This window comes from Manis pentadactyla, chromosome 9 (assembly GCF_030020395.1).
Source record: "Manis pentadactyla isolate mManPen7 chromosome 9, mManPen7.hap1, whole genome shotgun sequence".
NCBI lineage: Eukaryota > Metazoa > Chordata > Mammalia > Pholidota > Manidae > Manis > Manis pentadactyla.
The window spans coordinates 71,004,689-71,029,323 of NC_080027.1; the positions used below are offsets into that span (position 1 = coordinate 71,004,689).

At 38.2% G+C, this 24,635-nt stretch overlaps 1 protein-coding gene across 3 annotated transcripts in view; it reads right to left on the bottom strand.

The window, feature by feature from the left end:
- Positions 1–24,635, bottom strand: part of MPPED2 (metallophosphoesterase domain containing 2) — a 193,626-nt gene that overhangs the window by 65,857 nt on the left and 103,134 nt on the right. For all 3 annotated transcript variants that reach the window (XM_036891868.2, XM_036891869.2, XM_036891870.2), the window contains exon 4: positions 24,406–24,631. In XM_036891868.2, coding sequence (XP_036747763.1) covers positions 24,406–24,631 — 226 coding nt within the window. The remainder of the gene's footprint in view (positions 1–24,405; positions 24,632–24,635) is intronic.

Below are 24,635 nucleotides of genomic sequence, written 5' to 3' on the forward strand. Positions count from 1 at the left end.
TTACTCATGCTATTTTGACTGTCTGGTGCACAGGAAGGAACTGATAAAAATAGAATTACAATGCCCTTACTGCCAAAATAGCAAAGGGGCTGATTAAGATTGATGTCTGAATAAATATATAATAGCAGGACCTACATTTTAATAGCTTTTGATTCAAGCAGAAAAGGAGTGCAGTTTTCACTGTATGTGTGCACATTTCTGTTCCCTTACCATGTACTTCTTAAAATATGTCCCCTCTTTTTTCATAATATCAGGCTAATGTTCATTGCACACTCCATAGATGACAGGCATAGTTCTAGAAGTTTAATGCATCCGATTTCCACAACAGATGACCTAGTATGGATGCATGGATACTGTTGTTCCTTTTTGACAGACAAGAAAATTCAGAATCTGAGACATAGGAATAGTACAGCAGTGATCCAAGTCTGACTCTGTTTCTCCAAAGAATTGTATTAACAAGGAAGTTAGTTAACCTCTCTTTATCCCAGCCTTCTCTGTAGTTAGAGGTATCAAAGATGCAGGTTGCTGTGAGGACTAAGATGCAGGTTCCTAGTGGACTTCAGACAGTGCCTGCCATAAAATAAGGCCTCAATGCAATGTGACCACCACCACCACCCTCATCATGATTATTCCTTTTCCATATCCTCCACTGATGAGGAGGAAAATTCTTTCCCTCTCTCTCTTTCTACTTATGAATCTGATGATATAAAATGAGTACATTTCAACTGAAGGGGCATGGACCCCTTTGACCTCTCCAAGGAAAGAACCTAGGATTCATTGTCGTCGTGTCCTGGAGGGTATCCAGAGAACTCCCTGGGGAGCGCCTTCAGTCCAGCTAGCACCATGTCCTAGCACCTAGCTAGCAACATTCAACTATGGTTTGCAGTCCCTTCATCACAGAGAGCCTTGCTTGCCTGTGAGTGGTTATGCTAGTGTTGGGTGACTGACTTCTTTTGGCTGTCTGTTTTAATGATTTTATCCACTTTGATTTTAGCATGTTCTTTAATGTAATTTTATTATTTAATTTCATTTAACATTTTATTTCCCAAGGATAAATAGAATGGCCCACCATGTAGTGGACAACTGGGTAGAAAGTTTGTGATTCAAATACAAGAAAATGTTCTCCCTTCAATTATGCCCTACCCTATGGGTCCAGCATGGACTTCCAGCAAGCCAGCCCCATGATAAGCAGCAGGCACCAATTAAAAGTAGACTGCCCACATTTTCATATCATATAGTCTTATTTAAATTATCTGTGCCCTGAGTTACTTGTATCCATACTCCAAAAACTTCCCACCCCTCCCAGCTGAGGATTATTACTTTAGCCCAATGCTTGGTCCCCAGTGCCTAGTTTCAATGGCTCCTTTTCCATGTTTCTTCCCCTTCCTCATTTGCCTCAAGTCATCCTGTAGAAGTCTAGAACCTCTAAGACTACATGAATATGACTTCAAGGACAATGAAGAGATGCGCCACCTAAGAAGGATGCCTACCTATATCCTAGGCAAGTAATCAAACATCTCTCACAATAAGTGCCCTTTGGAAAGACTTTCAGTCAATGGCCCATTATCGGGTTCCTAGAATCATTTAACACTAACTAGCAAACCAGAAATCTAATCTTAATTTGTCCCTTACCCTCAGCCCATCAGTCCTAAGTCTTCGATTCTATCCTCTCAACCTTTCTTGAGTCCTTCTCCCTTCTCCATCTCCCTTGACGATGTTTTAAGGAAGACCCTCAACATCTTGTTCCTGGTCTAATTTCCTTCTCCACTACCTTCATTTTAGTCTACAGTGCTGCTAGTGTTCTTTCCAAAAGATAAAAAAGCCAAATAAGTCTCCTACATCAAACCTTTCCATGGCTTACCAGCACCAGAAAACAAAGACCAAACTCTTATACCTGGTACATCACGCCCTTTATGGCCTTCTTGTCCTACTATATCCTGCATTCTGGGGCAATGGAATTGTTTGCAGATCCTAAATTTCTAGTTGATTCTATTCATTGTACGTGCAGCTCTTTCTGCCTGAAATATTCTCTTCCACCTTCTTCTTAGTCTTCCTGAAGGCTTTCCTTACCCACCCAAGCTGAATTGGGTGCTCATCATTTCTGTCTCTAGAGTAATCTTACAAAATTAGCTGTAGCACTTGTGACTGTCAACTTACCCTTTCTTCAGTAAGAGACTTACGAAGTCCTCTAGGGTCCGTATTTCATTTTGTTCTATTGTATACTCCACAAAATAGCCTTTTCATGTTTAGCATACAGCTTTTTGGTCCTGCCACCAAGATGCGACCATAACTTTTTTTCATTAAACACTCTTACAATTGGTTTTCTTTTTTTCAGCTGAAGATTGTGTCTCATTAGTAGGTTATGAAAGGAATTTAGTGACTATAATTAAAAAAATGAAATACACAATGAGATGCTACTTCACATTCATTTGGATGGCTATTATAAAAAAACGTGTTAGCAAGAATATGGAGAAATTCCAACTCTTGTACATTGTTGGTGGGAATGGAAAATAGTGTAGCCACTGTGGAAAATGGTATGGCAATTCCTTAAAAAATTAAACACAGCATAATCCAACAATTCCAATTCTGGTTACATATCCAAAAGAACTGAAAGCTGGGATTTGAACAGATATTTGTACACCATGTTCACAGCAGCAGTATTCACAACAGCCAAACAACGGAAGCAACCCAAATGTCCTTTGACCAATGAATAGATAAACTAAATGTGGTATATACATAAAATGGGATATTATCCAGCCTTAGAAAGAAAGGAAACTCTGACACATGCTACAAAACTTGCATGAACTTAGAAGACATCACACTAAGTGAAGTGAAGTAAGCCATCACAAAAGGACAAATATCATATGTGTTGTATGATTCCACTATTTTAGTTACGTTATATAAATAGTATTTCAATGTATGGATATATCATACTTGCTTATCTGTTCACTTATTGATGGATATATGGGTTGTTTCCTGGTTTTGGTTATTGTGAAAAAAAGTGGCTATGAACACTTGTGTGCAAATCTTTATTCAGACATATATTTTCTTTTGTTTTGGATAAATATCTAGAAGCAGAATGGCCAGGTTGTATGGTAGATGTGGGTTACCTTTCCAAGGAATTGCCAAAAAGTTTTCCCAAGAGGCTATACCATTTCACATTCACATCTGCAGTATTTAAGAGTTCTGTTGCTCCATACTTGTCACTCCAGATACGGTATCCTATTGTGGCTCTTGTTTGTATGTCAGATATGACTAATGATGTTGAATATCTTTCTGTATGTATCAGATGTATGGCCATTAGTTTATGTCCCTTTTTGAACAGTCAATTCCAACTTTTGACTATTTTTTATTAGGGTGTTTGTCTTTTTATTCTTAGGTTGCTAGCATCCTTTGGATAGTCTGGATACAGATTTACATAACTTTCAGATTTACGTATCAAGAATTTGATCTCCCAGATTGTGGGCAGCCTTTTTAATGGTATCTTAGGAATACCTTTGTAATGGTATCTTAGGAAAAGTTTTTGATTTTGATAAAGTACAATTTGTCATATTTTTTCTCTTAATGTTCAGTGTTTTTATGTGTCTTAAGAAATCTTTGCCTACCTGACAACTGAAGATATTTTTCTTAAGTTTTCTTCTAGAAGTTTTATAGGAATAGTTTTATATTTCAGTGTACAAATCTATTTTAAGTATTTATTCTTGTATATGGTGTGAGGTATGGGCAAAGTTTTCCATAGTGACGTTTATTTGTCTACCATTTATTGAAGACTATTGTCTCTCCCTTTTAAATTTGCTTGATCTGTGTCAAAATTCATTTACCCAAGTACATGTAGGTCTGCTTCTGGACTCATTTTTCTTTTCCATTAGACTATATGTCTACGTTTCAGCATTTTACCACACTGTTTTGAGTACCAAAAGCTTTATGGTAAGTCTGGAAATCAGACATATTAATGTAAGTCCAACACAACTTTTATGTTTTAAGTTGCTTTTGGTTATTTCTAGATCTTTTTCATCCCAAATAAATATTAGAATCAGATTATTTACAAAAATCAAGAGCCTACGAAGATTTTGACTCAGTTCGTAGACTAAGTTGAATGTACAGATCAATTTGAGGAGAACTCAATGGTCTACAAACATAGCATACCTTTCTTTAAGTCTTAATTTATTTCAGCAATACAGTGTAATTTCAGTGAGAGATACTCCATATCTTTTCTTATTTTTACTCTTAGCATTTTGTTTTTGGTGCTCTTGTGATTAATATTTTTAAAAATTCATTTTCAATTTTATGCTACTAGGACACAAACACACCATTGATTTTTGTATATTAGCCCTGTATACTGGAATTTTGCTGAACTCTTATTAACTTCCAGTCTTAGATTAAGGATTTTATTTTTTTTTGTAGATTGCTTGAAATTTGCTAAATTAACAACTATATCATATGCAAGAAAAGACTATTTTGCTTCTTCATACCATTTATCTATCTATTCATCTATCTATCTATCTATCTATCTATCTATCTATCTATCTATTTATTTATTTATGTGCTTTATTAAGCTGTTTAGGACCTCCAAAAAACTGGTAAATAGAAAATGTATGCCCAGGAATCTTTATGTTGCTCCACTCTTAGTGTGAAAACATTTAATACTTACCATTACCCAGGATGCTACCTATAGGCTGTGGCCCTATATTAGACTGATGAAGTCCCTTCTACTACTAATTGCTTAGAGTTTTTATTATGACTGAGTATTAAGTTTATTCAATGTTTCTTCTGTATCTGTTGAAATGATACAGAAAACAAAAAACTAGGTACACCTAGTTTGCCTCCTTTATTCTGCTAATAGGGTAAATTACATCCATTATTTTATATTAAATCTATCTTGAATTATTGGGATAAACCCAAATTAGTTATAATACATTAATCTTTCTGTATGATGTTGGATTTGATTTGCTAAATTCTGTCAAATATTTTTATGTCTGTTCATGAGGCATATTATTATGTAATTTTATTGGTGGGGATGGACAATGTCTGTTAGCTTTTGGTATTAATGTCATGCTGGCCATAAAATTAATTTGGGAAGTATTTCCTTTTCTAATTTCTGAAAGAGTTGGTGCAAAATCTTGATATTTCTTCTTTGAATATTTGATACAATTCACAAGTAAAGCCATCTGGGCCTGGAGTTTTCTTGTGAGAAGGTTTTTGAAAATGAATTCCATTTCATTGTTATATAAAAGGCTGTTTAATTTTTATGTTTTATTTTGTCTGTTTTAGTAAATTGTATTCATGCTTTTAATTTGTCCATTTCATCTACATTTATTAACATAAAGTTGTTCATAATGTTCTTATTTTTTAATGTTTCTAAGATCTGTACTTCTAACACCTCTTTCACTCTTGATATCAAGTGAAACATATTCTCTGTATTCTTGATTGTTTTAGACGTTATCAATTTTGCTGGTGTTTTCAAAGAACAAGTTTTAGCTTTGCCATTTTCTGTTTTCTGTTTCACTGATTTCTGGTCTTAGCTTTTGTAGACTCTTAATTTACCTGCTTTGGAGTTGTTTTTGCTTCTTCTAGGCTCCTGAGATGAAACCTGAAGTAACTGGCATTAAGGTCTTGATTTTTTTCTAATATAAACATTAGAGCTAGAAATTCTCCTCTGTGCCATGCTTTGGCTGTACTCCACAAATAGTACTGTGTTGTATTTTTATTACTATTCAATTTGAAATCATTTCTAAATCTGGGGATCTTTTCTTTGACTTATTTAGAAGGATGTTGCTTAGTTTCCAAATATTTGGAGTTTTCAAATTTCTGGTTTTTATTGATTTCTAACTAAATTCCATTGTGCTGAGGGAATATATTCTGTACGATTTCAATCCTTTTAGATTTACTGAAATTTGTTTTATGGTCCAGCCTGTGGTATACCTTGGTGAAAGTACCATATGTACTTGAGAAGAGTGTATATCCTGCAGTTGTTGGGTAAAGGGTTCTACAAATATAAATTAGGTTAAGGTGATATGTAGTATTGTTCAGATCCTCTGTTTTACTGATTTTTTTTTTGGATGAGTTTTACAATCAATTAATGAGAAAAATGTGTTAAAATCATGATTGTGAAATAGTCTAATTTTTTTCTCTTTATTTGCTTTATGTATTTTATAAGTTCAGGGTTAACACATACACCTTTATGACTATTATGTCTTTCTGATGAATTGATTCTTCCATCATTATGAATATGCTTTATCTATAGTAATACTCTTCTTAAAATCTATTTTATCTGATATTAATATAGCCATTTTAGCTTTCTTAAGCCTAAGATTTTGCCTGATACATCTTTCCCATCCACTTATATCAACTTGTATATTTAAAGTGTGCCTTTTGTAAATAGCATATAGTTTTTTTCTAATCTATTCAGATAATCTCTGCCTTTTAGGTTTATTCAATTTAATTATTTATGTGAGTTAGAGTTAGGTCAACTCTTATTTTCTGTTTGTCCTCTTTGTTTTCTGTTCACACTTCTTGGCTTCTTCTGTATTACTTAGGCTTTTAAAAAATAATTCCATCATATCAACTGGATTTTAAGCTATACTGCTTTACATTATATTTTCAGGGGTTGCTCTAGGGTTACATTATACATCCTTAACATTTAACAGCCTACTTAGAGTTAATATTGTACCATGTCACATAAAACATAAAAGTCTTGCAACTTGTAAGCCGCCTCACCTTGGTGACACAGTTGTCTATAAATGTCATGAGCACAAGATATTACAGTGTTCTAATAAACGCATATGTATTTTTTTAAAAATTCAGTGGGAAAAACAGGTTTTATATTTGCCCATATATTTTGGATGCTCTTCATTTTTCCTGAAGATCTGAGTTCCCCTTTAGTCTCTTCTGCCTATGAATTTTTTTTAGCATTTCTTGTGGTGTGCGTTTGGTAGCAATACATTTTCTTGATTTTCTTTAACTGAACATGTTGTTATTTTGCTTTTGGTCTTCAAGGATATTTTCATTGGCTGTAGAATTCTGGGTTCACATATTTTTTTTCTTTCAGCTCTTTGAAGAAACCATTCCACTGTCTTCTGACCTTCCTGATGAGAAATCTGAAGTCATCTTAATCATTGTTCCCTATGTATACAGTGTAGTTTTTCATCTGGCTGCCTTAACTATTACCACATTATTTTTGGTCTTCAGCAATTTGACTATGTTATTTCTAGGCACAGTTTGCTTGGTATTTTCCCTGTTTGGGTTCACTGAGCTTCTTACTCTGTAAATTTATGTCTCTCACCAAATCTGAGGACTGTAAGGGCATTACTTCCTCCTATAAGTTTTTTGGTTCTATTCTTTCTCTCCTTTCCTATGGGTCTCAAATTAACCACATATTAGGTACTTGCTATTGTTCCACAGATCCCTGAAGCTGTTAATTTTTTTCAATAAATTTTCATATTGTCTTCTTTACATTGTATAATTTCTATTAATCTACCATCAAGTTCACTCACACTTTTCTCTATTAGTCCATCTGCTATTAAGCACCATGTAGTGAATGATGCATTCAGGTATTATATTTTTTCAGTTCCAAAATTTCCACTTGGTTCATTATTTTTTATTTCCCTTATGATATTTCCTATCTTTTTATTACTTACAAATTTATTTTCTTTATCCTTACTTAGCATAATTATAATAGCTGCGTTAAAATGTTTACCTGATAATTTCTAATATCTGATTCATTTCAAAGTTGGCTTCTGTTGGTTGCCTTTTCCTTTGACAAAGAGTCACGTTTTTGGCTCTTCACATGTCAAGTAACACAGGATATTTTAAAGTTACGTTGTGGAGACTCTAAATTCTGTTGTAATTCTCAGAAGAGTATTCATGACTTGTTCTAACAGGCAATTAACTTCATTGGAATCAAACTCTAAACTCTGTCACATCTATGGTGGGCAGTAACTTAGATCTTAGCTCAGAAGGCTTTCAACTGGCCCATCATGCATGGCTTAGGAATCAGCCAGAGACTTGGGCAGCATTTATCATACACAGAATTTGGTGTTCCTCTTATGTGGCTCTCATTTTGCTGGCCTTCCCCCTCACTCTCTGGTGGGTCTGGTTCCTCTGAACTTCTTCAGATGGCTCCTCCTACTAAAAACAGTGCAGACTTTCTGTTGAATTTTAGCCACCCTGTGCCATAACTCTACTCAACTGTGGCTACTCTTAGGACAAGACCACAGAAATGGAAAACTCATTGTGAGTTTTGTGCCAGCTGCTTCTTCCAAGTTTCAACTGCCCTCTAAAAATCTACCCACTTGTGTTTACTCCCCAAAGCCCTTAGGTAGTTCTATTTTTTGTTTTTCCAGAGTTTATAGTTATTTGTAGGAGGTTCAATCCATGAGGAGCTTATTCTACCATAACAAAAGCAGAACTCCGTATCTTTTTTATAAAGTTCAAAACCAATAACCACATATTATTTAGATGTGTGTATATGTGTGTGTGTTAAGACAAATATAAATAAGCAAAAGAATGATAAAGACAAAATTCAAATTAATGTATACATGGAAAAGAAGGCAGAAGGATGAGAGGAGAAAACACATGGACAAATACACAGTATTGGCCATGTTGCCAAGAACTCTTGGGCTGCATGTGGGCAAATGGATGTTCACTACATTATCCATAAATGGATAAATAACATGACACTAAGGGCTTGCACATACCAGAGATGGCAGTATGTCATGCACCAAGGACTTTAATTTTGTCTGTCTGAACACAAATGTTCAGAGTCCTCACCTTGCTTCTAGACTTCTGAAAAGTCTCAATACCAACAAGATTCTGAGAAGCTCTAGTCTCAGGATCTATGAAATGACTAAGGATTTATAACATTCATTTATAGGTAAAATTTATTGACTATTCAAATTTAGGCACATCTTAGAAACATGGTCAATAAAGAGAAAACCTCCTAAATAATGTTGTCATTTTGAATGAGAAGGATAAAAAGACAATTGTTTCTTTGTTCATAATAGCTGGTTCTTTGAGACAGGAAAAGTTCCTGAGTGTTTAAAAACATGGAATAAGAAAGAGAGACTGAATGTAAGAAAGCTGAAGCATTTTCAAAGCAGGAGAAAACAAGCTTGCATGCCTACAGGCATATCCACATGTCAAGGACTGTGGGACATTTTCCCAGAGGAGACAGGACAAGAAGCCTCTCTGGTCTAGTGATCTTAAAGTAGGCTGAAAGGCACACCGGGGAATATCCGGAGGGAGGGAGCTCACACTGGCCCAAGAGGTGGAAAGAGTGATGCAGTGAGAGGGCTCTTTCCCACCTCTAATTTTATGACTCAGTTAAAAGGAAGGAGAATTCAAACCACTTCCAAATAAGATCACCGGAGACCTAGCTTGGAAGACTGGACCCGATGAGAAAGAAGTTTATAGAGATTTATTTTTCTGGTTGCTTATCCCATACCATGACAAAAGATACCTCCATCTGACTACTGTTTCATAGCAAATATAAGGAAAATTTTTAAACAAACAGAATAATTTCTCTGGGACCTGGGAACAGTAGGGAAGAATCTACAAACAGTATCACTGAAAAATAAAGGCTTTTCTTCCTGACAACGAAAACCTCAACAAATCACACCAACATTTTATTTCTCAAGATACTTAAAGGAGCACAACAAACAGAAAGTTCATTTCTTTGTGGTTTTATTTTTAAGGGAGTATTCCCAAAGACAAACCTCTAAAGAAGAAAACAAAACACATTAGATTGTCTTTTTTTCTTATTTGAAGCCATTAATAATAAATTGTCTGTATTTTCCCAGGTCAAGGAAAAAACACTTTTTGTTGCTTTCATTGAAACAGTCATAAACACACATTTAAAAAGCTATGCCTTATAAAAGAACGTTTTTTACAAAAGGGGGCAGAAATTTGCCAAGTGCTTTAAAATTTATGCAGAACATCCTCTGGGGTGTGAGGAACTGGGGCCTCTCTATGGGGAAAGCTAACCCTGGTTACGTGGCATGCTAGAGAAGCACCCAAGTTTGTCAGGAGCAGATGCTGATAAGGTATGTACCAAAGGAATCAGGTCTGGACTGTTTCAACTGGGAGGGTGCTGGAGTAATATTGGTATTTAGCTGTGATCTAGAGGCCAATAAAGGGCAGGCTGGACAAAGCAGAGCCTAATGAAGCTGCTAGTGTCTGGGGTGAAGGAGCCACAAAGCCTTTCAAATTAGCAGCTGAATCCTGACACTCATTAGTGATTATATATGCAAGGGCTGCAACTTAAGCCCCAACCAGTGAAACAGCTCGATGCTCTGCATACACACAAAGGAAATAGTATGCACAAAAATAAAGAACTAGGGCCTTTTAAATGTCTTCCCTTTCACATTTTGACATTTTTCTTTTCCTTTCCCTCCTTTTTTTTTTATATTAATGACAAGACTGCAGTGTGCTTACCTTCCAATTTAGCACTAAAATAATTACCACTGTGACTAAAATGAGACTTTTTTTTTAATCAAGGAAAGTCTAGTCAGAAATTGCTTCTGCTAAGTTCTGTACAAGACATAATATACTCTTGTTAACTAACAAAACCAATAAATCAAGCCAGAGCACTTATTAAAGTATATTACAGCACTAAATTTATCACTGATGACAACTTTAATTTGGAACTCTGACAGTTTGTTCCTCACATTTACTTCAACAGATTTCTTTATTGTGGGGTGGGGAGGGGGGAAAGTGGTCATTTCACGAGTAATGAATGCTGAGATGTACTAGAAATTTTTAGAAACGTAGAAGATGACTGCCGATAGAGAACTGTTGTCTTTCCCACAGCGTCGTTGTCACTGGGAAAAGTTATGCATTAACATTCTTTTCCAGTGATTCTATCCCTTGCACATTAGAGTTAGAAGAATTTCTAAAACGGTGATAATGAGCACTTTACGAAGGAATTTATAATTATCACTTAGTTAACCCATACTCTGTGTCTCCTCAGTGAAGTCAGTGCTTCTCCCTTGATAATAAAGATAAGAAAATTGAGATACAGTTTCCCCTATCTAATAGGTAGAATAATTTTAATCTGTAGCAAGGTTGTTCGGTACAAGGGAGGAGGAAGATAAGGATATTGATAAAATTGTTTTAGGTCTTTCTGTAATTACTCACTATTGCAGCTAAAAGGATGATATTCCCATTTTTAGTATCCAAAGAGAATTAGATTTCAAATACACATAAAATTATTATTAATAGGCAACTTTTGCTCAACCTTTGCTGGACTATGTAATATGAATAATTTATTTTCTGTTCCAGTCAACTGCACTACATAGTTTATTATACACTAAAACCAGGCTACACAAGTTATATTTTCTATAAACTTTTTCTCCTCCTAGAATAACACTTGTACGAGTCTACATTAGCATTTTGTTGTTGTCAGTTCCAGTGGTAGTTTCTTTCTGGACAATGCCATCAGCATATAAAACTCAAATTTCACTGCCTGGTTCCATTTTAAGGTAAACTGAGCAGCTTGAACCACAGCCTGACAAGGAGAACACATTAAGCTCTGGAACAAAAGCATCCAAGTCGACCTGTTTTGCAGACTGATTAATAGAAACAAGCTCCAAGGACTAATCACAAATCGAGCCCCGTTTTGCAGATTAATAGAACAAAGACACACGAGAGAAGGCGAGGTTACAGCACTGGAATACAAATAAGCAAAGGTAGGCACTGGGCTTTCTCTGCCCAAGTCACGTCCTGTCAAGCGGGCCTTACAGAGCCCAGTCCCAGAGGATCATATTTAGGGACAAGTCAAAAAGCAGCCCCCCAGAGGTCTGGGGTTTGTCAGTCACCTCAGCCCCAAAGGGGTCACCTAGGTTCCACCTTCTTCGTGGAGATTCTGATTTAAAAGAGGAAACAAATTTTTTAGCAGAACCAAGCACGGGTCTGGGGACTGTCAGGGACACCCTCCTCAAGCAGGCAGACCACAGCACTTGTTGATCAGCACAGACATTTCCACCTCCCCACCTTTTGCAAGGGCCTGTGACACAGGTAATCTGTGAAGTGTGTGTGTACGTGCAGGTCCACAAATATACAGGAACTGTGTCCAAAACAGCAGCAGAAAGTTGAAATAAGAGAGTCAATTTCCAAATTACCCCTTAGACACGGGTGGCCTTTTTCCTGGCTGTGAAAATAAAATTTACCCACTAAGAATGTACAAAATCCCAGGAAAGTAGAATGAAAGAAAGGAAAAAAAGAACAATCGTTAAGAGGAAATCCTGTCATATTTGTGGTATATTTCGTATATGTTTTTTATACTATTATGATCCATCTGTATCATAATCTCTTTTGGTGGAGATATGGCTCTTTAAATGCTTACTGCTAAATATAAGAAGAAAAATATACCATTGATCTCTGATGGCTGATGCTAATTCTTAAGTGACTAAACCCAGGTGAATGCATAAACTTGCACTGAAGTTGTACAATCTTCATATACGTAGATCTGGTTAGCTGAAGAAAGTCTACACAGCTTAGGACATATTCTATAGAAATTGAGATGTCTACATTTTGCATGATTTCCATCCATGTGATTTTCTGCAGTAACTATTTTCCTTCTGTCTTTTTTCTGTGTTTGTGTGTATTCTTATTTGTAGAAATTAAAAAGACAAAAGCTTTTTTAGTCTCATTCGGAAGAATATTTGATTTAATGAACAAAGAGACAGGATTTTCTCTGGACTATTTGTACTCTGCTTTATCAATAATCCAATTATTCTGTTTACTGCAGAAATTAACAAAGTAAAAACACATTTATAATGAAAATCATAAATATCAACAGTTAAAAATCTCAGAACTGACATGACAGCACAGTTAAGCCTGTGGTTTACAGGCTAGCCAAACTTCACAATTTTCAAAGACGTAATCCTGTTAATCCTGTTTCTTGGGCTTTTCAGAACAGAGTTTGAACTCTACAGAAATTCCTATAGCAAATAACCTTAAAACCCAATACCCCCTCTTTGGTATCAGATTTTCCCCTTAATAGCAATATTGAATGGTACATACAATAGATTTGAATGGAGAAAGGCACACACTACCCTGCCAGGCCTTAGCCTTTCCTGGGCCTGCCTCTCAAGCTGCTGGGCAAGCCAGCAACCACATGGAATTGGCCTCCGGTAAGAGCTACTTAAAAGCACAAAGGTCAGGGCCAGCATTTGATACACACACTTAGGTTTCCCATTTTTCTTACTTTTTCTGCTGGACCTACAGGTAAGTGCTTCTTACAGAATTCTATCTTTATAAGAGGGAGAGGCTGAATTTGGGTAAGAAAAGAAACTTCTTTACTATTTCATCTGAAAAAACTGGAATCAGTAAAGAATGTTTATTAATAAAGATATCATAAGCATTGCCTAAAATCCTCATTCTCAAATGCTTCCTATTAATTAATTAATTTAAACAATGTAAAAGCAAATCCCACAAATTGGATATGTTAAATTTCTTTTCCCAATTTTTTCCTTAAGTCATAACACCAAAGGAAAAAAAAAACAGTGGGGAGGTGGCAAGTAACAGCCCAACAGCATATTTTCAACTAGTTTTGCCATCAGCAATTTTTGATTAGGTTTCTGTGTAGCTTCCTTTATTTTTTTCTGAAAAGATCAAAGCCAGAAAGGTTTTTTCTATTGATTCTTGATTCAAAATAAAAATAGAGACCCAACTACAGCTAGTAATTTGAGGCTGGACTTTCAAATCATTAAGACAATAAAACCAATTTTCTTCTAGTTTCTGTCTTCAATAATCCTTTTTCTAGAACCATGGTACTCCAAGCCACCTGCCATTTCTCATGAAGCCTCATGTGCCATGGGAAGTCAATACATCTTATTTGGATTCAGTGTTAAGATCAGTATGTCCCATAATTTCAGAACATACAGTAGCTTGAAATGTAGTGAGAAAAAACAGTAATCTCTAGGCATTAAGACAGGTGGGCATCAGAGGCACTTAGTTTTATCTGCCATCATTTTGTACATAATATATAAAAGATGTGCATAACCAATATTAGGGAAGAAGAGAAAATCAATGTGTTGATTCTGACCTTTTTTTCCTTTACAAACATATCACTGGTTTTACTTAGTTTTCAATGTTGATTTACTGTTGGTTTATATGAAATTTTAGCACCACTTTTTTTAAGGTATCATTGATATAAAATCTAATGCTCAGGTTTCAAATGGTCAACCCTGTGGTTACCTCATTCCCCCCCTATTATCAAGTCCCCACTACATACCCCATTACAGTCACCAACCATCAGCATAGTAAGATGCTAAGAGTCACTACTTGTCTTTTCTGTTCTATAGTCCCACCTCTTTTTAAATGCGGTCCACCCTAAACCCACTATGCCAAACATGACGCCTGAAAATATGTAAATTACCCAGTAAATATCACCAGCACCTTCAGATGCTGTCTTGGGAAATTTGATCTTGAGAGGAATCTGATTTAGGCTAGTTCTTAATCACTTCCTCTAATTTGCCTTTACATACCAGGTGCTTCTGTTTGTGGCCTTTCATTTTTTACTGCAGATTTCATACCTGGACATTATTCATCATAATTACTATATTTACACTTTAGCCAAGCAGATCTTTTCTAATATTTGAGCAAAACAGTCTTTCTCTGTCCTCTCCTGTTAATGCAGATTTGTAACTCATCTTTTCTACTCTTTACAAAATGCATACACATTCCACCGACCCTAGAGGCTTTCAAATTTGCCACTAACTTCCCATTTGAGCAGCCCTCACAGAACATTCCACATTCAATTTATACTCTCCATCCAAGATTACTTTTATTTTTCCTGGGTGAAAATGCACTACCAAGCGTTGCTCATACATCTAAAATGATACTCCATGTAAGTGACCTTAAAAGTGCCCCATATGTCTTCATTTAACAGACATCTATTCACTCTTCCATGTCTTTTCGCCAAATGTAGCCGATCTATGGGGTTCCTTTCCTAAACGGTTTCCACTTATTCAGCTCATAAGCAACTTGCCATGCAGAGAAATTGTACAATATTTGCTTTTTAAAATTCTCTCACATCCTTGTGTATGCACATGTGTGCACATGCACGCACGCACACACACACACACAGAGGTGTAACCATCCTCCTAGACTAAGTTTCATTTTTACCTCATGTTGCCCTTTCTGCTTCTCTCCTTCTATCTTGGTATACACATACCAAAAACGAAAAGAGATATAAAAATAGCAAAAGGACAAGAAGACAAAAAGCAAACAAAAACACAAAAAAATGAACAGCCATTATAACACTACACAATTGTCACCTTTCAGGGAAGAAAATACTGAGTATTTTCTGAATGCCATGGTCTTAACATACATAATCATATTTTAATCCCATGAAAAATATACTGACTAGTGAAAACAATAAAGACTTTGGGGCTGACTTCCAGTTCTGCTACTTAGGAAGTGAGTGTTCCCAAGTGAGTTAATTAATTTTTCTAACCTTCAATTCTACCATCTCCCAAATGGAGGTAGTATAACTTTATAGGGTTGCTGTGAGGCTTAGACACAATATTCCATAAAATACCTGTAAGTGGGTGATGCTCAATAAATAGTAGTTATTATTTGCACACCCATTGACAGATGATCAAACTGAGACTAGCTCGCTGGGGAGAGCTGTTTCTAAAGGTCAAAGCCTGAAGCTTCTATACTTCACATTCCATGCCCTCTTCGGTAGATAGGACAGGGTTGTACCTGTTTAAGCTACATCCAGTCTGGGGGTCAGACTTGCTCCTGGGTATGTCTTCCTGCTGGGAGGTCCTGCTGGAAGTTTATTAACCTGAAGAAACGATGGTTTAAACAAGACGAAGGTGTCAGTGAGAAGAGCTCAGGCCAAGTCTGCTCTGTCAGAGAAATGTCCTGAGCAAAACTTGGTTTGGCCTGTCACCCAACAAGCTCCCATGGGCTCATAGGTGAATTCTTAGAAGGTTAAGTGACACTGTACCTTGACAAGCTCTTGCAGAGCAGCCTGAAATAGCAGAGGGCTTCTCCCCTGTGGGCACAGAGCAACATGGTTTGATTATCATGCCTCTCCTGTGAAACAACTTTGGCAGCATACAGACTTACCAGAAGGGGCGGACAGGGCACCCTGAGGCCATGCACATGTGGTGCCTGGCAAAAGGGGAGCACTCAGTGGAAATGGCAACCTCCTAACAGTGTGCTCCAGAGCCCATGTCACTTCCTCACAGATCATAGGTAGGACTACAGGAACCCGTGTAGTTGCCTGCACCTTAAAACTCAGTGAGCACATCTGAGCCATGGGGAGACATGTGCTGCAGGAAGGCAGAGCAGCAGTAGAGACTGGAACCAGGTAAATGTGGCTCTGACAGTGTGAGCCCGTGGACTCACTATCTGGTAATACCTGGAGAAATTCACATTACACTCACAATTCAGAATATAAAATGAGAAAGCCGTATTTGTCAAGCAGCTTGAAAATAAATGGGACAAAATCTGCATGAGTTTAATTTACCTGTAAGAATTCAACCTTTGAGAATTCAAGCACTGAGAAAAAAAGATTGCAACCTATTTGATAATGCTATCAAATTTGACAATTTGATAATTCTAATGTTCAGAGGATGTTCTGCAGGCCCACCTGGTCTAGCTTCCTACCAAACTTACACTTTACACTGACTACTTTTACTTCAGCTTGAAGAGATAGTCTCTAAATCTAACAGAAACTTCTGGTGCCACACACAACATGGGGATAAGGTATCCAATGTAAAGAAATGACAATCAAGAACCTGTTGACACTTTTCTTTGAAAACCCTCACTGCCTCTGAGTTAGGTTGTCCATCTGCTGCCATTCCTCACCTTTGTTAAACCATGTTCACCTGAAGACAGGCTAAGCTCTCAATGCTCTTGAATGTTCAGGAAGGATCTAGATTAAGTTCACGAAGCTAATGGACACAGTTTAGTGCTTTGGTTCATTTTTTATCTACCATCTCTAGTCCTCTTGTAGGACTAGATTCATGGCTGTGCTTGATTTTGTATTGGAAATATTTTCTTTCTTTTTGCAACTGTGTGCCTCACCTGTGTAGACCTTCAATCCACCAGCCACAAAGACATCTCTAACAATACCACTCTTATTCATTCATTCACTCAGGAGACACAGACCGAGCATCCACTACATTCCAGACCCAGCTAGTCTCAAGTATATAAAGAGAACAAAACCGACAGGGTTCCTGTCCTCATGGGGCTTCTAGACACGGTATAATCTCCTTCCATCCAAGAGAGGCAGCTCTGGGTTTAAAAAGGAGGCTGTCAGTGTAACATGAGAGAATGAAAAAGCACCCAAGCAGTCAGCCAGCTGGGTCTCAGTGTGAAGGTTCAGGTCTTCTCTGGAGCATGGTGCGTGGGTCCATGCCAGGTCTGACTTCTGCAGGGGACCACCGCCAGCTCCTCCTTATTGGTACCTATGCCCAGGGCTGCTGTCTCTCTCAGCTACTACTTGATGTTTCAGCAGAAAAAAGCCACATGCACCTCATACTTGCCTGCCTGCCCCGTCTTCCCCACTGTGTGTGCAAGTATATGGAAGTTGTCTCTGTGGAGCAAAGGACCAGGTGGAGCTGATCCAAGTCTTATGACGCACAGAGACACAGATTTTTCATTTTTAAAATCCTAGGCTTTGAAGCACATCATGCAAAAGATGCTGGATCATTCCTTTGCTCTGTCCTCTCAACACTCCTCTTCCCCCTATAAGCACCTCACCACTGAATCTTGAGAGCTACTGAAGAGTGTTGGCCTGAATTTCTGGCCCTTTTTGCAACTAGATGGAAATGGCTAAGTCTTCCAAGTGGCCACTTCCTGAGTTGCCTCAGATCAAGGCGTAGAGGGACATATGTGGTTACTAGGATATCCTGATTTGGTCTAAAGAGCTCAGCAGAGGGAGGCTGGATTTCAGTCCTATTTCTCCCCAAGCTAACTCTGACTTTGGGCAAGTCACCTTCTCTGTCAAAAACTCTATCTCGGTCTCCTCTGTCAAAGGGTGGCAATACTGAGCAGCACCTGACACAGAAGCACTTGTACATGCTGGATGTTATTGGTATTATTATCAATCCATACTGTGCTTATTTGAATTGTTTAGGGTTGTTGTTTTAATCTACATTTTAATTATTTAGAATCATTGTGAAGCCCAAATGAGATAACATACATGAAAATTCTCTGAGTGAAGTATACTATGTCCAAATATAAGTTTAATTATTGCCATTTGCTAACTGAGTTTGGCTCTCAGAATGCACAGGCAAACATTTAGATTTGCCAATGGCTGAGATTAAGTGTAACTGAAGGCACACAGACACCTCCATGTTCTTCTACAAACCTTCTCCCTTCTTCTACACAACCACCAGACAGAGGCCCAACAGGCTTTAAAGGTCTGGACGGAGCTGGTAGAAAGGGAGGAGTTGGATCCAACATCGTAAGTTGTGCATAAATCGCCCATCAAAATAGTATTTACCGATACGGCTACCAACGGGAGGTAGGAAGCAAAGTGATCGGTTTTGCTTTCTCCTTTTTCAAATAAACAGGGCAGTTGTTAAACCAGAAGTGAATCTGATCCCGGGCGGCTTTAAGAGCAGTCAGCTGCTTTCTGAAACCGGCAAAAATGTAAACAGAGCCTGTAACTCTAGAGCGGGGCAGAACACCCAAAGGTTTCCTACGGGACTGTCTGTGGGCCCCACGCCAAGAAAAATGAAATGTTAGCCCGGGCCTTTAAACAAAATCATGTAAAAGCAGAGTGCGTATTTGTTTAACACACACACACAGACCTTTTTCTGTGCCAATACCTTTCTGAACCCTCCTGAATAAAAGCCAGAATCCCTGAGAACGGGGTACAGAACCAGCGTTGTTTGTATAGTCCTGTTCTTTAGTGTTGAAGGACTTTCTTGCTGAGGGAAGAGATGTTTCTTTCTTTCTTTTCTTCTTTTTTGGCCCACGTTAATTACAAGGCATGACTGTGAAAATAAAATAAATGAGAGCCCATTCCTCCTATCACCATATCTGAATTCTATCATATGACTTGCCAATTGGTTTTCTAATCCTCTCCACTCAATATCTGCTGTTAATTTGTTCCCTATTTCAAGAACTTGAAGACCGTCAGCAAAATACATGATGCATTACAAAACTTATAATTGGAAATAAAAACATCTGAAGCTTCTCTGACAGGGCAAACATGAAGTACTACTGCACTGGTAAGAACAAGGAAACGTGAGCAACCTTTTAGCTATTTCTGCCCAAACACTGTTATAAATGCTGCAGAGAGAAGAGTCAACACTTAACTTCCACTTTGAAAAATGCTGAGAAAATTGCATCTAAATGAATGAATGAACTCAACCTCTTTGTGATCCGAAATGAGCAGAAGAGAGAAGCAAAAAAAAAATCCTGCTCACTCTTCCTTTGAAAATGCAGCTCAACGGGCTTTCTCTTGCTATTTCAGCCATTTTGGAATTACACTGCCCAGGCCCGATCTAATTTTCCTGCTGCAGAAGTTAAGGCACTTCCTCCACAGTTACTAAATCTGACAAATTACACCTGGGTCTACTCTAACACGAAAAAGTGTGCTCTTTGTTCCTGGCCCATTGGTCACCACAGAGATCAAATTCCTGGACATCGGAAAGCCCCACTCATATTCATTAAAAGCCATGGGAGACCAGCTCTGCATGTCTGTTCAGAAGGGGAACAAGGTGCAAGCTGTCACTGAACAAAACACTGCTCACTCAGGTCAGAACAAATGGACTTTTTATTTTTTGCAGCTTAGCTGTTGATCAATTAGTACCAAGATTTTTATTTTAAACAGCATCTTAGTAACAAAAGGTCAACTGAAAACAGAAAAAAGAAGGAGCTGGTCAATTTTTAAATGCCAGGTTCCACAGGTGAGTTTACCAAAACCTGCTTTCACTGAAATGCTCAGTACAGATCTAGTAACCAACAATACAAAGATGATTTCAAAATTTAAATCTCCTCTATCCTGGCCAGATAAGCAGTTAGTTACCCCAGTGGCTAATATTTGACAGATCAGAATTTTGGCTCCTCTTTCTAACCATACTCAGCCTTTGGGAAAGACAGAGCTGAGAGTGATCACAAAGAGGAAATTAGGAACTACCTTGATGGCACAGAATCAACATGAGGGATACAAGGAATCCATAGCTTTCCTTCTGTGAGAGCAAACTCCTAGACAGACCTAACTGCTTAGCAACATAAGACCCTCCCAAGGGAGAGAGAAAAGCATAACAGAAGTTCAGAGAAACTGTGACTGAACTGTTACCCCCAAGGATACATCATCCTTGATTCCTTTGAAGATTTTTGGAAGAAAAAGATGGTGAAGGAATATATATAGAAGCCACAGAACCTGACATAAGGTCTCTGGAGGCAGGGATGCCTCTGGAGAGTCACCAACTCTTGTCTTCTTTCCAAGAGAGCACCTATCTTTCTTCCAGGGCAAGGACTCCCCTAATCACTTCTTCAGTATAGGCCGCTGAATGTTCCCAGACTCACCAAACCACATCCAGATCCTCTTCCTTGGGGATCTAGTAAGTACCACTGCATACCCCACTTGCAGATACACAGGAATGCTCTGCAGTGACAAATTTTCCACATATAAATCCTTATTCAGTTGTAAATTAGGAGACACTGTGTTAATTCTCCCTGTTCTTTAGGAAGCTTTCAGCTGTGGTATAAGTTATAAAGTATAATGACTATGGACTAATATTCCTTTTTTTATAGTGAAACCAACTTACAATCCATACTTTTAAAAATACATGAGTTACAGCCATCTCCTTGGTTTAGAACAACCACTTTTGAGAAACCTGTAACAGGATGGAAATCCTTGGTATCAAGGTTCTCATTTTGATTTCCATTTTTAAATTAAAACCACTAGCAGTATCAGCAACTCAGAACAGTATTTCCTCCATAAAAGTCATTGGGAAAGCATGGAAATCAAACTTAAATCAATTTGCATCATTTTGGGGTTGGAATATCTAATGGATTACTAAGCAGGTGTTCCTCTATGCGTGAATCTCAGGGATGGAAAAATATCAATTCCTTATGGGAGAAAAGTGGTAGCTTTGGTATAAACCCCCCCAAACCTTGCTTCTAGTCACATCCATAATAGCAAAAGAGGTTAGAAAGTTTATAAGATATTCAAATAATCAAGCATGCCCACAAACATGTATACTCTTAATAAAGATTCCAACTTCAGTGACCATTTAAGTGAGTGGCATATGAGAGAAACTAGGGCAGACCTCATTGCCCCATTTTACAAACAGAAGTTAAATGATCTGCCTAGTGTCACCCAATCAGCAGAGGCTGAACTAGGGCTAGAACCTTCCCCATTGGACTCCTAGTGGGGCAGTCTTCATTGGGAAGGTGGACAAAGGAATAAAGTAAATTGGAAAAGCCAATACCACTACATCAGTAACAGCTAAGACTTACCAAATGTTACTTTAAGTCACAAAGTCTTCTACACACTGTGGATGCATTAACTCATTTATCCTCATGACAGTTACGTGAGGGAAGTCATGTTGCTCAAACAGAGGCATGGAGATGTTCAGACACTCACCCCAGGTCCCAAGACTGAATACAGGGTAGAGCTGGGAAAAATCTGTTCTTCCTGAACGGAAATGCTAATGTAGGCATTTCACAATCAATGTTCAGATCATCAGCAGTCCTGGAAATATTCATTTTAACAAAATATCTTCACAGTGAAATACAAACTGCTGATTCCTCCAAAATACGTAATGAAATGCAAATTTTCTTTTTGTCAACCTCTATATCCTTAGGCCAAACACAAAGCACCAACAATTCTTAATGGGTGGGACAAATTCCATTCCAAGATTTCCCTCACTGTAAAGAGGTGCGAGACAAGAAATAGTTCACGCTTTCTGGAAATCCCAATAAATTTTGTGTAAAGACAATTTCAGGATAGTATTTCAGAAGACTAATGCTGCCTATTTTCTTGACTTTAGCACCCGCTCCAACATGAAAATAAAAAAAATTGCTGAATGATATCAATCCAGTTCAGACACAAACTTTGTCAAAGTTTGTACTGCCACCAAAAGGCAGATTACACCCCATCACCATCACGTATTTGAGTTACTATGTTTTTTGATTTCTTGAAATGCTGCAGACCTGCCTCAGGATCCAAAGTCCGTCCCTCGTCCATCCCAGCCGTAATCTGGCTCAGCCAAACCCTTTCCTAAAAAGATTTGAACCTGTGCAGATAATGGGGGCCATTTGTGTGCTGTCACCATGTCAGCAGCTATCAATCTGGGGGTCTCTGAGAGCCCTGCTTGTTCGGGAATGGCCTGAAATATCCTGTGCCCTTCGGAGATTTTTCAAAATTCGTCTTGTTATTGAGCAAATGATCTCAACTCTATGAAGAGCTTCTCTGTCAATCAGAGGTCATTCCTCAACTACTACATAGCGATTAAGGAGAGAGCTGTGAAACTGGAAAAGCTTTCTCTCTTCTGCCCTTTACTCAGAAACGCTAATATCGACATCCTACATTGCCCTGAGATCAGTTTTCAGATTACTGTTTGACAGAACTAATTTCTGTTTATTCTCTTGCCCTTTACCATCTTCTCACAGATAAAATAATTGATTGACGAACATTCATAAAGCTGGATATAACCACTGCAGAGTACCACTGATTAGCACACCCCCACCCCCACCCCCAGTCATACCACCTTCCCTGCAGCCAGACTCAGGTGGGGATACGACTTAATATCAGTGTGATTCCAGCAGCTACTTAACCTTTCTGTGCCTCCATTTCCTCAGCAGCCAAATAAGAATCCTAACAATGCCCATCTCTGAAAAGTATTTGGAAGAAAATGAGAAATATAAAGGACTTAGAACAGTGTCTGACATACAGCAAACACTCAATTAAGAGTTCATGGTCATTGTCAGGTTGATTTTCAACAGAAATATACTTCCTGTATCCACTCATCAGTCCTTCTGGATATCAAGTAGTAAAGCTAGGAAAACCATGATCAGCTGTTGAGAAAATATCTTAACTTTCAATTCTGCAGAGGACAGCCCAAACTGTTGAGTGGGGTGGCTAATCATCTGAATTCACTCTGCTCGTCTGCTTCCAGCCTTATCCACAATGCCTCCAGCAGGACTGGGATATTTTTCTAGGTTGGGTGAGTAAAGGTTAAGTTCTTCCACTCTATACACACAGTGCTTGCAGAAAGTAAATAAATAAATAAGTGACCCAAGATGTCTCTAATATTGACCTTCTGGTCTAAAACCCCCATTTTTAAGATGAAAAATCTGGCTCTGGAAGCTAACGGACTTGTTCAAGTTCACATAAATACAGAACCAGGGCCAGAAAAATGTCAATTATTATTTTAAGCAAACCACCAGGCACTCTTCTCAATCCACTGCAAACGTCACCTAATTCAAACCTCATAATATCCTGTGCCCTTTGGAGATTTTTCAAAATTCGTCTTGTTATTGAGCAAATGATCTCAACTCTATGAAGAGCTTCTCTGCCAATCAGAGGTCATTCCTCAACTAACTTAACCTTTCTGTGCCTCCATTTCCTCAGCAGCCAAATAAGAATCCTAACAATGCCCATCTTTGAAAAGTATTTGGAAGAAAATGAGAAATGTAAAGGACTTAGAACAGTGTCTGACATACAGCAAACACTCAATTAAGAGTTCACGGTCTCCATCTTAGCAATGCAGAGGCCAAGGCCCAACGTCTGTGAATAAACTTCAAAACCAGATGCCTGACAACGGATAGAGCCTTGATCAAAATGCTTCCTGGTTGCTCCCAAGAATACCCCACCTGCTTCATGTTTTCTAGAGCTCAGTGTTGAGAATTCTAGCACTGATCTCTCAACCCATACCTTTCCAACTGTGCATCAATATCATCTGGGAAACTTTAAGAATAAAGATCACTAAGCTCCACCTCAGAGAGAATCAGAAACTAAGCGGGCTGTGGCTTCAAAATCTGCATTTCTACAGAGTTGGTGAGACGATTCTGATGTGTAGCAAGATTAACCCTGATCTAAGCAAGATATTTTATGAGTGCTTCCAGTGTCAAACGAGAGGGAAATGGGTTACCTAAGGTTGATGGAATGTTCAGAGTAGCTGAATGTGTGTGATGGGAAACACGTGACCTTCCCCCAAACCCTATGTCCTGCAGACACACACACGCAGCCCCAGTCACAGAAACACACACGTCTGCCAAAGCCCGACTCACTCTGGTCTGGCCTGAAGAAATCTGCATTGCAGTGAAAAGTACAAGCAGGACCAGAAGATGTGTTATGTTGGCAGCAGAGCAATGACGTCTGTCTGCGCTTTTCCTTTTCATTTAAAGTTCCCAAGTATGAGCCATGATTTTTGAGTGCTGAGCCAAAAAGGGGAGGGCAGGACTGTTGGAACAAACACTTACCAAGGTGCACCGTATATTCTGAATCCCTTCACTGTCACCTCCGAGTCTTGTAAGTAAATACTGTTCGTCAGGAGGGACTGCACGTTGTCAAAGTCCTCTGGTTTCAATTTGGACACAGAGGGGAAACGATAGTAATCCTGTTTAACAAGGTCTGCCATGAATTCCTTGTCGAATGTCAGTTCATGATTCCCAGCAATCACTATTTTATATTCATATGGCAGGTTTCCTGA